This window comes from Cheilinus undulatus, linkage group 11 (genome assembly GCF_018320785.1).
Source record: "Cheilinus undulatus linkage group 11, ASM1832078v1, whole genome shotgun sequence".
Lineage (NCBI taxonomy): Eukaryota > Metazoa > Chordata > Actinopteri > Labriformes > Labridae > Cheilinus > Cheilinus undulatus.
This window is the reverse complement of record NC_054875.1, coordinates 22,585,582-22,599,566: the sequence shown is the minus strand read 5'-3', so window position 1 is coordinate 22,599,566 and position 13,985 is coordinate 22,585,582. Positions and strand designations below refer to the sequence as shown.

Here is a 13,985-nt window from a genome sequence, read left to right as displayed (position 1 = left end):
GATCTGTTTGTGCTCTTTGACCATGGCTAAGAAGCAATACTGAGGGGGTCTGCATTGGGTCTGCAGTGGAGCAAAGGTAGGGTAAGACCAGCACATTTATGCACAAGTCCTGCAAAAAAACAATAAAAGTAAACAGTTCTGCAGCTTTGATAATTACTTTAAAGATTATTTCATGAAGATAAGGTACAATTATTTTACGTAGATGTGGTATTGAATGATTGTCAGATAAACTTTGGTGCTTAAATTCTACAGGATGAAAGGAGGATTGAGGGTTGGCAGCAAGATAAATACCCTTGTAGAGTCCAGATACTGAGGTGGTGGCTGATGATGTCATCTAAGGCTGATGATGTCATCTGATGCTGATAGTATGAAAAAGTTGATAAAACTGCAGACTAGGAGGGGATTGGGAGGTGATGACTCCATCCAAACACACCAATAGACTGTTTCTTATATTCATTGCATGCATTATATTTATATTTGAACAACAGCCCACAGACTGTGTTGGGGAACCATCAAAAAAAAAAAAAAACTTAGAGGACTGGACCAACATTATGCCCCTCACATTCATTATGGGCCAGTCAGAGTGACAAATAAATGACTATAGTCATCATTCACCTTCAGTGGAGCCAGTTGGACAATTAAACTCCTTCCAAGGCCAGTCAGGAAATAAGTAAAAATGTCTTATACAGTACCAACACCTTTCAGTGCTGTTCTTTACTCTTGAAATGTTGTCCACATGTAATCAAACTGCTGCTATACATTCAAGTTAATCTGTACACCAGCGCCCACTATTTATTGGCTTGAGTTGCAACTAAATTATAGCTAACACCTTGTACTACTTAAATGATCAGGACAATCCATATAATACATATAATCCACATGTTATTAAAGAGATAATTCTGTATTTCTGAAGTTGTGTGGTATAAGGTACTTGGTGATGGTAGTAGCATTAGCCTGCAGTTATTTCAGTAAGTGCTGCCCCTTCAAACAGGACACGTACTGTCCTCAGTAGAGTAGTAGATGTTCAAAGCTAGACAGTCTGCTAACAACTTGAAATCCTCCAAGAAGAATTGCAAGGCATAACTTTTCTTGTCATTTACTGAAGAATTCTTATCCATTTAAGTTGTAAAACTGCAATAAAGCACATGTTACAAATTGCATTAAGAAAAAATAAACAGAAAATAAGGCACTCTCAGAACCATAATTATCAAATTCAAAACGCTCTGTCATGCTTCTAGCTTACAGCTCTGCTAGCTAAAACTCCACTAACTACAAATATACAGTCAAAATTACAAAGTGCAAACTGAAACATAACCCTCTGCCACTATCTCTATCACAAAGCACAAAAAAACACCATACTTATGGACAAATACTGTCCAAGGCAACAATGCAAAGATAATCCTGCAGGAGATGAACCATCTGTTGCCTGCTCTTTCAGGCTCTCACATGGCAATTAACTAGCACATGGTCACTTTTTCAGCCAGGAGGGGGCATTGTAAAAACAAAACTTAACTCATACAAAGACTCATGGAGGAGAATTAGGGCCATTTTCGAAGGAGAAAATAATTTTGGGCAAATTGTGATTAAACTCGAAGTGACAAGAATAAAGTTGAAATTTCGAAAATAAAAGTCAAAGTTTCGAGAATAAAGGTGAAACACAATTTTGAGATTAAAGTCAAAATGACAAGAAAAAAATCAAAACTTGCTATTACTAACAGCGGATCTCAGACGCTGTGTTTATGTACTAATGAGAGAAAATGTCTTCCTTCGCTTGTCCATTATGTATCGAGGTGAGTCTGTCACCTGTGCATCTCTGCAGGTGATCAGACGGAGAGGAAGAGACACGAGCACTGTTGTGTCCCCCTGTTGATTTATGAGTATTTAAGACAATAACACTGAATCATGCCTTATGCCTCATATCAATGAATATGTGAAACTAGACCTCATTATTGGATTAAACAACAAAGACATTTTCTCTCGTTAGCACATAAACACAGTGTGGAGGACCCACTGTTTTTTTCCTCATCATTTCGACTTTAATCTCAAAATTGTGTTTCAACTTCTTGAAATTTCGACTTTATTCTTGAAATTTCGTCTTTAATCTCGACTTGCCCAAAATGGCTCTAATCCTCTTCCATAAAGACTTTACAGGCAGGAGGCAGTGTAATAATAAGACTTAACTGGCTTTACAAAGGACAGGGCAATATGCTTGGATAAGCTAGGCTATACAGCGTGGCAGATTGGTATAGTTTGTTTCTCCATGCAACTTAACAAGTTTAAGGTTAAAACTAGACTGGTTCCTGAACCTTTCACGACCAATACTGGCACTTTATGGCCAACATACATTCTGAGCTTAACCCTATCTCCTGATCCAGACATGGTCGTGTCAACCTCTTTAGCCCTTTGCACACTGAATCAGTTTTTTTCTGCCAAATATTTCGAACATTAACAGATAAAATTGGGCTCTTGCTGTGCTAATTATTTTTACACACACTGACATTGAATATTTTGAAGACACCCACCTTTTTTATTTTCCGAAGAGGTTTGATATTTTTTCGTTTAATCGCATCAGTCTAAGTCATTTAAATGGTGATGCATGATTCAGATGGTACTTTGATGAAATATTCCATAGTCACTTTATAACTCAGGTGAAGTCCCTGAGTTATGACATTTTAGGATTTTGTTGAAATTCTGTACATATTTTAGATTTTTGTAAGGCACCATTTTTTAAGTGGAACATCCAAGAAGTCTTCTGAGAGGTATGAAGGACAATCAGTGAAACAGTGTGTTGTGCAAATCAACACAGATAGACAGACACAGAAGAACAACTTCTACAGATGGAGACTCAGTAGAAAGAAACAGGAGAGAACCTTAAAGACCCTGTAAAGTAAAAATAAAATCTGTATTTAGGTTTGTCGTATGATAGATCACTGTGTTGTGAACCCCCAGGACAAATTTCAGTCACATAAAGCATCTCCAAGTTTATAAAATTAAGCTTCAAATCATGAAAAATGAGGCAGTAAAATCTGCTCCAGGATGGTGTGGGCATGGCTGTTGAATGAGGTGAAGCCGCGCCCACTCAGGACACGGGTAGTCTGCAGCATTGACCCCCTCACTCATGGTGTCATACATGAACCAATAAACAAAACATGCACGACTATAACTTTGCAATGAAACATGAACATTATAGAACGGTACAAGAGTACAAGACTGAATTCCTTTGCACAAAATGAACCAGTCCCTGCTCCAGGTGACTGCTTCCTTCCACAATATTATACCGTTAGAGGGGCGGGGTCATTCTCTACTGTGGGCTCATGACATGTGAGCCCACATATTGACCCCGCCCACATGAAACCAAGCCAGGAAAGAGGTGAAATGGCCTAAATCCAGAATTCAGTGTCATGTCGATCCCAGAGTTTTCACATGTTTTCAGCAATCATATTCCAACATTTCTAGAGTGTTAACACAAAAACTTTGGATTTCACTTTACAGGGTCTTTAAGTGGCGACTGGTTGGCAGGACAGATCCTGAGTTGCCTTGTGGTGTAGGTGCTGAATCTGAGAACCCTTGTCCAAGGGAGACTTTGATGCAATGCACATATGGAAACTGATAATACTCATTTTTCTAAAATGGGAGCAAAAAGAAGCTCTGTACTTTCTAAAATGTGTCGATCTGGCTCCTCCCTCTCGCTGCTCTCTCAGTTATGTCCTTGCTGGCTGTCACATCATAAGAACTCGTCCCTGCACAATCTAACAGTAAGTCTCGTCTTGCAGATTGCTGCTCTAATTTGTTTTTCATCTCTCAATTGGTTTATTGTTAATGAACTTCCATACGCAGCAATTTCCCTCCTGACTAGAAACGGGAACTTACATAACATGGTCATTGTTCCAGACGAGTGACAGCCTGAAGCTCTGCTTTAGTGCTGCCAGCCCTGTTTCTCTAATTTGATAGACATGATTCAGTGATTGACAGTTTGACTCTGCAGCAAAGAAACAGACACACCAGTGAAGTTAATGCATCTTTATTTCATGCCTCTACATTTCATAAGAAAGGACAAGGTCAGTAGATTTTCATTCCCTTTTCATAATAAAGCATCATCCCTCTAGTTTTACCCTCTCTCATATATTTCCATTTAGGTTTATCTTTCAAAATATATTGAATTATCTACTCTTATGTACAAAGGTTCTCTACCATGTTTGACCTTCTGAAATATATTCATCACATTAAAATGTTAAGTGAGTTGAATACGTTAAAACTATTTAAATTAGATAACATTTACAATTGGATTTGTAATCTGGATATACTGCAAGCACTGGGAATATCTGTGATATTTGCTCAGCAACTTTTTACAGTTTAAATATCAAGACCACAGAGACTACTGTACTCATAAACAAAAACAAGGTTGCAATGTTGCTATTCAAAATATTATTTTCCCCAGGAATTATGGTTTTATTTAATTTACAGAGCTTGGTTTTAATAGTAAATATAACTCACAACACAGCAGTCAAAAGGAAGCAACATGGATTGCTTGAGCAACTATTTCATCTTCAAACCTTCCAACCAGCAGCCAAAACTGTACTTTAGAAAAACTGAAGAATCTTGTAGATGTGAGCTGAACATCCACAACAACAGCATGGTGACTTTAATGTTGTTTCAACCCAACTGGGCGGGCGCTGTGTTGCAGAGATCTACTGTTGGAGATGGTGATGTGCTAGGAGCAGTCAAGGATCGGGACTTGGCATGGATGCGATGGCATAAACTCAACAAACTGAGCATCCTCTGAGCTCCATCAGTACTCTCTCAGTTAATGCCAATATGAGGGGTTAAGGTAGGAAAGTTCTGCAAAGTGGAGAAAAGAAAGAAAAATTAGTCTTCAGCATGAACAAATCACCTTCAATGATCCTGCTGTTTAAAGGAGAACATCTGGCAAAAGTCCCTGCATTTTCACTTTCTTTAACTGAGTTGTGCACATGCTCTGTAGCTTTTATTAGCATAGGTTGCTTCAATAATTCATCAGAGTATAGTCTGGCTAAGATGGGCTTGGGAGGAAAGTTGTGCGGGGTGGAGGACAGCAAAGCAATCAGTCTGAAATATGAGGAAATCACCTTTTGTACTATTCTGAATGAAATAACTTTGCTAAATTCCTTCAGTCATTGTCATGTATTGAATGGTCTGCTTGTTCTGCAGCTTTTAATCCTAAGACCCTGCATAAACATAAGAGGACATTACATTTTTGCTTTTCGACAGCAAAGATATAATTTCTGCTGTAGACTATATAAGATCATTTTTCAGAATGTCCATTGAAGTTCCAGTAATTTGCTTGAAATGTTGGGAGAGTTTGCCATGACATTTCCAGGAATTTTCAAGGAAATTCTGGAGAATAACTTGCAATCTATCTGTAAATTGATTGGGAATTTGGGGGGTTGGGGCGGGGGTAACCTTGTCATCATCTTTTCATCAAAATTGAAGGGAAACTGTTTTGGGAATTCAGTAAGAAATATGTGGGTATTTTGCTGTAAATCTGGGAATTTTTTATTTGTAAATGTTTGGGAATTTGATTGGGAATTCTTCTGGGGTGTTTCCTTTACATTTACAGAATTTGAACAGAATGTTTAGGGCAATTTGTGTATTTTTATTGAAATCTTGAAAATATATTTGAGCAAGTTTGGAAATTCAGGTGAGTTTGTGTGTGTGGGGTTGGGGGGTGTTTCAAAATTTTCAAGTATATTATGGAAATTACAGGGAATTTGTTTGGATAGTCAGGGGAATCTTTCTTCATTTCACAAGATTTTGCGGAATGCATATCTATATTTTTGGAGAATTTGATTTTTTTGAAAATTTGTTTTGAAATTTTGGGAATTTGAACTTTTTATGGAATTTCCATGGCGTTTAAGGGAAATTCTTACAGGAACGTTAAGCCTTTATGATCATGTTTCACAGCTCAGGTCTCAGGAGGTTAAAGAGAAGATTCTTATCTAAAACTGCTGCAGTTATTGCAACATGGTTAGTTATTGTAAGAAAGGACATTCTGAAAAGTAGAGAAATCTAATTTCAGCCTTTCCTAAAAATCTGCTATTTAAAATAGAAAATGATGCTAAATTCTGAGCATTTTCTCCTTTTTGTATTTTGATATTGTACTTTTTATTGTACTATTGCTCAGCCTTTGAAAATCTGATTTGAAACACAAATCAACACAATAATTGTTATTTCCTATTGAAGAGCAGTTTGGCTTAGTTAAGGTAGGAGAGGAGGCTTTGCAAAGTGTGAAAAAATCTGTTCAAAATATGCTGAAATCCCCCAAATTTAAACATTTTCCCTATATATATATATATATATACTGTTACTGTTTCTGCAGTTTAAAAGAGCAGATTTTTCTTTCAAGATTTAATTTGGGCTTTTTGTATCTCTATTAGAGAGAGAGGGCAGTTGATAGAGCTGGAAACTGGTGACAGAAAGTAGGTAATGATGTGGGAAAGAAGTCCCGGGTCACCCACTTCGGACACCAAAGCCTCTGCACATAGAGCACACAAACATAACCAGTAGGCGCCTCATTCTACTTTTTGTTGAAACATTTACTGTCATTTCAGTCATCTCATGTTTGTAATTGCTCAAGCATTTAAAACAGCAGCGTAACGTGTTTGTTTGAAGTCAGGCTCTGACTTTATCACTCCTCCATACTTGCAGAATTGAGGAGGGATGAGTTAACATCTTAAACCCCAATGTCAAAGCCAACAGCAGGGTGCTGGTGTAGAGGAGTGTTGAAAGTGAGAGCCAGTACTTATTAAATAGACTGAACTAGGAGGATGTCTGTCATATGATTTGATTATGATGCATTTTAGTGTGAAATCAGTATTCTTGAACTGCCAGCCTGAACTAGCTTGCAGGTGTCCCCCCATATACTGTAGCTGAGCACAGTTTTGTTTTGAAGTTCTACTAAGAGGAAAAAAGTGCAAAAAAATGTGTTTATACATGCTGAAATCACCTTAAAGCTACACTAAAAGGGAGGAACTTTTAAGGTGTATTGATTTTTTTCACCCCTGTGGATAGCTGATCTCCTCACTGATCTTGTCCTGCTTATTTATGAATTGTATTTTCATTCACAGTTTTTAAAATGCAGTTTCTTTCCAATGATATAATTTGCTTTCGTGGATCATCATAATTGATAGCAGCCCTTTTCACAACCAGCCTCTTCAGAGCTTTAAATCCTGTTTTTTATTTCTGTTTAAAAGGGGATCATTCTGCTAAGTTCCTGACATTTGCACCAGTTTTGTTTCTCTTTACTAGCTAGTGTATTAAATGGTTGATTTTAATTGGGGTTTTTTCTCCCTGATACCCAGCATTCCTAAAGCGTCTAAATTTTCTGTGTGGTTTGAGTCTGTGTTTGTGGTCATGTTGTTGGACCCTATTTTGAAAAAGTCCCTTCTGCGTACCTCTTTTCACTCCGGAGCTGCTTAGAAAAGACCGCAATCTTTAAGGTTTTCTTTGATGATGATGTCTGTCACAGCGTTGAACACAATCTCGACGTTCTTTGTGTCTGTGGCACAGGTCAAGTGGGAGTAGATTTCTTTCACGCCCTTCTTCATGTTCAGATCCAAGAACTGCGTCTTGATGTAGTTGCTGGCATCGTCGTACGTGTTTGGACCTACGAGAAATCAAGAGAGGAGCAAATTTATCAAGGCTTTAGTCGGTTAATTTCACTGTCAGCACTTTTGAAATCAATATCCACATCACTTGGCTTTACCATCATAGTCTGGGAAGCAGATGCTCAGGTGGACTTTCTTGATCTTCTCCTCAAACAGATCCTTCTTGTTGAGGAAAAGTACGATGGAGGTCAGTGCGAAGAATCTGTGGTTGCAGATACTGTTGAATAGATGGAGAGACTCGTGCATGCGGTTCTGAAAAGAGACAGGGGAGTGAATTACTGCTTGACAATTCTGTCTTCTGGCACTTTTAGGATCATGTGGAAGAGGCCTAACTTACCACTTCATCGTCCTCTACCAGCACCATGTCGTATGCACTGAGAGCTCCGCAGAAGATGATACAGGTCACACCCTCGAAACAATGGATCCACTTCTTCCTCTCTGACCTCTGGCCACCCACATCAAACATCCTGATCATCAAACATAGTCACAAGAGTCAGATTTTCCTGTGCAATCACAGCTCTGGAGGCTGGTGTTCAGCCTCCGATTGGTAATCATGATTAAAATTTCAGCTGCTTTGCTTGATACCTTCAAAAAAGTGTTGTATGCAACATAATTGTACAATTCAGACAGAATGCAGGAGTTTGCCATAGTTTTTGGAGATTTTAAACAATAAATCATCTGGTGTTAGGCATAGAGGACTGCTGCTATTTTGCTGGTGTTAGGTGGTAGTAAAGCAGCTCTAGATTTCATTTGATTTCTAAAGTTCTGTGACAACCCTGACCTGAAGTGCAACTCCTTGCAGGAGAACTGTTCTTCAATGATACCAGTTGTTTTGACTCGAGATCGCAGCACATCCTGCTCGGTGGGCATGTAGTCTGGCTTGCAGATTCTGTCCATTTCGTTGAGGTAGCTGAAAGCAAACAGGCCACAAATCAGTCTTTTTGTCTTTAGCACTAAGCTAGCAGACTCTGTAGTTTTACAGTACTGTATAAACATGGACTCACTAGCCAGCAGAGTCGTTCAGTTGGTACTCAGCAGCTCTCTCAAAGCCGGCCTGCACACCAGAGTCTTTCCACAGTTTCTTAATGACATCAGCCAGCTCAGGGGGCATTGTGCCTTCTTCGATGGAGTCTGACAAGTTCTGCAGCTTCTGTGCATCTTCCTGCAGTTTTCATGAACATAACAAAGCATCCATTAGCATCTATGTGTGTTTTTATGTCATTGGAAATCAACTTAACAAGAGGCAAATCTTGTTTGTGTCATATGAGACCTGTGCAGAGGGCGAGCCAAAATCAACGCCCAGCATCTCCATGCCTCTGATAATGGCCAGAGCAGACTGGAGGATGTTACCGTAGATGATCGCCCTAAACTCCATCTGTTCCTCTTTTGTGTAACCACCTTGATGGAGAATCCTGGATTGAGAAAAAGGGCAAATTAGATCAAACAGTGCATTTCTTGCCTCTGCTTTCAATCTCGTTCTTACTGTTGTGTTAATTATGTGAACTTAAGTGAAGTTATGATAGCATCTTGCAACAATTAGTTATTCTTTGGTCTCCATAAAGCCCAAAAGGCAGAAACAACCTTCATATAGAGGAGCTAGTGTTCACAGTGCCACCTTGTGGCATGTATCTGAACTCTCTCATCTCTCATTGCCGGATGAAGAGCACAAAACAAGTGCTGACAAATCAAAGTTAAATGGATGTTTGCCCTGTTGACCTTTTGTAACGGGCTTCAGTGTAAGTGAAACAGACAGAGCTTTGCCTGCTGGCTCTACGCCCGACCAAAGAGATTAAAAAACCCCTGAGCTGCACAGGGATAGCTTTTCACTGACACCCACTGTGTGTGGGTGTCACTGAAGTCTCATGTTGGGACCTTTATTAACACTTACTTCATTTGTTTTACAATGGTGCTTTTCCCTGACTCACCAGCGCCTGAAAAAGAGAAACAGAGTTAACAACAACACAATAAATAAGGATGGAAAAAACACAGAAGGCAATGTAATGCATTCACTGTAATGCATACAATGTAATGCATTCTAAGTAAAGGAGCAGTCTGGGAAATAAATTGACCTGAAATGTGAAGTTTGCTGCTCTCGTACAAAGGAACAATATTGAACTGCACAACTTAAAAAAGCTTTTCTTAACTTATTTATGGAGATGGAAACAAAACTCTTTAAGTTAAACACTTCTATAAAAAGTCACTTATAATTTTCTTGACTTCAATTGCTTGCAAAAGTGCATGTTGCTGCATTTATTAGCAGCTTTTTCACTTCATTTTCAAACACAAAATGACAAAAGTAGAAAATCTGACTTGCTCCAAAGACTTTTAAATGTTCTATTTGCACATTTACATAAAAAGAAGCAAAGAAAATTGAATTTGGCATTCACAGCAAAAGAATATGAAAAGTCCTTCACAAAAAAGTAAAGAAAGCATGATGTAGAGAGAAAACAAAGCAAGAAAGTGTTGTCAGAGGACTTATTTTAGGAGGTGCATTCATTTGTGAGTTTCATCTGCTCTGAAGTGATGTTTGTCTGAAGTTTTCTGGCTTTTAGTAAGACATTAATTATTTTTCATTCTTTATTAGAAAATGCAACACTGGCAATGAGAAAAAACAAAAGCAATTCAGAAAAACAGAGGAATTGCTTTGTTTCACCCTACTGAGCAGTAATGCTGCCACACTTGCTCTCCAATGAGTAATTCCTATCAGACAGGCAGCATATTTATGCATCTTCACGCTCCTAAGCACTTTGCTCCAGTATTTAAGACCAGATATCCAACTAAAAGCAGGTCAAGCAGACTTTCATTTTGAAGGAGCAGCTTCTGCATTATATGAAGGTGCATTTCTAATACAAATGCTGCAGCTGCATCTACAGGTTGAAGAGAGGCCCTCAGACTTATTCCAATCATGTTATCACAAAAGGAGCCGAGCTTGTTGTCCTGGCCTCACTGGAGTCACATTAGGCTCCGCTGCAGACTTACTGCTGAGTATTGAACTGCTTTATGAGGCCAGGCCTGCAGGAAGAAAGCACTGAATTTCCCCTGCTAGTGATCAACAGCAGAGCCAATAATAAGTTTGTTTTGATAATTGGTGATAAGGTAGCAAAGGCGGCGTCGTGACAGGGTGGCTCTGCCTTCTCTGAGTCGTATTTATAACTCATGCACATAAGAGACAGGGACATTAAATCTGGAGGGCTCTTTATCCATATTTATCCTGCACAAGTTACCATGGATACAAGAGGCTTCAACAGATATATGAGTGTGATTGTGACTTAGTATGAAGATCCTAATTTTAAGTGCAAAACTGCACTAACTGGTGCAGGATTGGTGCAGATTCTACTAAGATTTACAGGATAAAAACTTGCAGAGCGATCCTCTATCAAATTTCCTAGAGCTGTTTATCTTAAAGTTGCTTTGTAAGCTTCAGAATGAAAGCCTTTAAAGACTAGACTAGACTAAGTCCATTCACTCTTATGTCTCTGGTTAGCTAAAAGCTCAACTCTGAGCTCAGATGCTTGCCGTTTTGCCTCAAGAGAATCCTGCAGAGTTCAGGGCTTCTATGTTTACATTGACAGTGTCCATCCAAGCCCACAAGATGGCACTCTTGTTATCTTTCGAGCTGCAGGTCTTTGAGAGGAAAAGCAGCTCCAGGTGGTAAGAGTTCTGCATGCTTTAATCACAGACTTCGACAAGAATAGTGCAATGCTGACTAATTTAGATTTTGCAAAAAGCGAGGTTAAAAATCTAATAATCAAAGTAATGCAAGTTCAGATATTTGATTTCAGTAAAAAAGCATAAATCCCACAGATTTCATCATTTTCGACATTTTTGTAACAATTGAAAGATATTTTATTGAGCATTTCCTTATATTTTTCTAATATATGGTACTAATATACAGTTCTTTACTGCTTTTTTAAACTCTAGTTGTAAAAACACTTTTTGTACTTTAGGTGAGGGTTGAGGGATCAACAAAGTCCTCACCAAGTGGATCTGCTTTAAACCAGTTAGCTAATCGGATTGACGTATCACCGCTGTGCTGTGATTCATTTAGACCAAAGGCTACGTATATTTTAAGCACCAACGTCCTTCCGCTAACATTAAAAAAGTCATCCTTAATTTTAAGACAGCAGAGAAATATATACAAATTTGATCAGCAGTTTTCAGATTTCTTATCATAGTTGAATTGTGACGAATGAGCGTCTAATGTTGCATGGAAAGACTGAAAATCTTTGAAATAGTCCCATTAGTGGAAAAACACAACCTTTATCAAAAACTGCTGTCTTTGCACAACTTATGCTGTACACAAGCAGATATTACTAAATATTTCACTTGTGTTCAATATGCAATATGCAATATAAATTAAAAACGCTTAATTTGACTATGAAAGACTTTTGATGTCTTGCATATGATATTATTTTGTTGTTGTTTTGTAAGGGCTGAAAGCAGATGCTCAGCCTGCAGACTTATCTCTGATCTCCCTCTGCAGCTCTTCCTTCTTCTTGACTCTCTCTAATTCCCTCTCAGCTGTGCACAAGCTTAAACACTTACCCATCTTTCTAATAAACTAATGAAGCATTTTATCCTGAAATAAATCACAAAGCAGACAACAGGTGTGTTGGAACAATGTGAGATGGCTCATATCCAAGATTAGAGCAGAGGGCAGCAAACAAAGTGAAATGCAATATTCACGGTCAACGTTTATTACATAATTATACATTTCATAACTGTCATCATGAAAACTGCTTGTCATCTAGAGCTAAGTAGTTTTTGAAAAGCTGTTTTTTCTTGCTTTGCATATTTTTCATTATTCTATATTCTTTCTTCTTCTTTCTTTCTTTTTTTTTTTTTTTTTTTTTTGCTGTGACACCTGTGTTGCCTGTTGGCAGACTACCAGACCCCTGCTCGACTCTTCAGACCTCATCCTGCACAAAATCTTTGTGCAAACAGGCATCAAATTTAATGCCAAAGTCTGTAAAGCATTGCATCCTCTGAGGCTGACACTAATGTTTTAGAGCTCTTTGCATTCCCTGCAAGTTTAGTGAAAAAAAGCCAAAGTTAATTCAAGGAGAAGATTCCACTTACCAAGCAGTAATAGCTTGACTGTTTTAGAGTCCTTATCAGCATCTTCTTGGAGTTGCTTTTCCAACTCCTTAGACTTTTTGTCCTCGGCGCTTGCTCCCGCACCCATGCTTTCTTCCTCCGCAAACTCAAGATCCTCAAGGATGGAAATTTTGACGGTTCTCTGTGAGTAGCTGCAGAGAACTGGGTGCAACACTAATCGTGCTGAAAGGCGATTTCCTAGCGGAAGGGGATTGGGAGGGAGGTGCTTGAGCTTTGCTGGCTTGGTTGGCCTCTTTTCGATTAGATGATCAGAGAGGACCCTCTCAAGGATCAAATCAATTCAGCAGCTCTGGTCAGCAGTGATCCACTCTTTAATTCCCTCTGCTTAAACCCATGACTTAGGAGGTGCCTCTTCCTGATTGGCCAGTCAATCCAATTAGCCTAATAAGGGCAATAGTGAATGATGTAAAGAAAAGGAGAAAATAAACACTCACATACTGAGCTTAGTGAGAGTCATTGATATCATCAGGGAGAAAAAGCTCTTGTTACTAGTCCACATACATGGACACATAAATAGTAGGCCTCTAACCTGAAGTCTATGTTTGAGCAAGTTAAGAACACTGCAGGTTTGATTTTTATAAATATGTTTGTGGTAACCCTTTAAACGTTCAGATCCATCCAAAAACCTGTGAGGGATCAAAAACTGGGTCTATTTGAATCAATGTTTAGGAGTCAAAGAGCAGGCCCTGCTCTTTTCATCCCCCCGAACATTGATGGACTCTTGACTTCAGCGTCAGTCACATGGACAGAGCAGGGAGGCAGGCATTAAGTTCTCATAAACTTCTTATAGTTAAGACGGTTAAATCCCAGGTGGTGTGGTGCCTGCTAAATAAAGCAACTGTCACTGCACTGTGCTGTTTGGTGGGCTCACAGCGATAACATGACCTAAATGTGTTTCTGTGTTTACATCATGTGCAGTGGTTTGAGGAGTGGGATCCATCACACATGAAAAAAATCACACAATTCTTCATGTTTTCTTCTCTGAAGTGTCAAAAGAGGCGTCTGGCCATTATGACAGTAAGCATGTAGCTGCAGCAATGGATCAGCTGATCTGTGAGCAGGTCAGCCTGCAGGGTTGAAGGGTGGAGGTCAGTGGGCCTTGTCTTCAGGACTGTTTGGTTCCCGCCCTTGCGTGTTGGAGGACTTACAGTGAGAAACTGAATCGGAGGTTACTAATTCAGTCAGAAGACAGAGTGCCTCTGTTTAGTTTAGCCAGCAAAGTAC

At 39.0% G+C, this 13,985-nt stretch overlaps 1 protein-coding gene across 1 annotated transcript; it reads right to left on the bottom strand.

Moving 5' to 3' along the window:
* Positions 1-7,451: 7,451 nt before the first annotated feature.
* gnat2 (guanine nucleotide binding protein (G protein), alpha transducing activity polypeptide 2) lies at positions 7,452-12,828 on the bottom strand. Its single transcript, XM_041799129.1, has 8 exons — positions 12,723-12,828; positions 9,532-9,574; positions 8,914-9,055; positions 8,648-8,805; positions 8,425-8,553; positions 7,981-8,110; positions 7,742-7,895; positions 7,452-7,642 (listed from the first exon to the last, which is right to left on the bottom strand). Exons 1-8 carry the CDS (start codon positions 12,826-12,828, stop codon positions 7,452-7,454), a joined length of 1,053 nt encoding a protein of 350 aa, XP_041655063.1.
* Between the last annotated feature and the right edge of the window lie 1,157 nt (positions 12,829-13,985).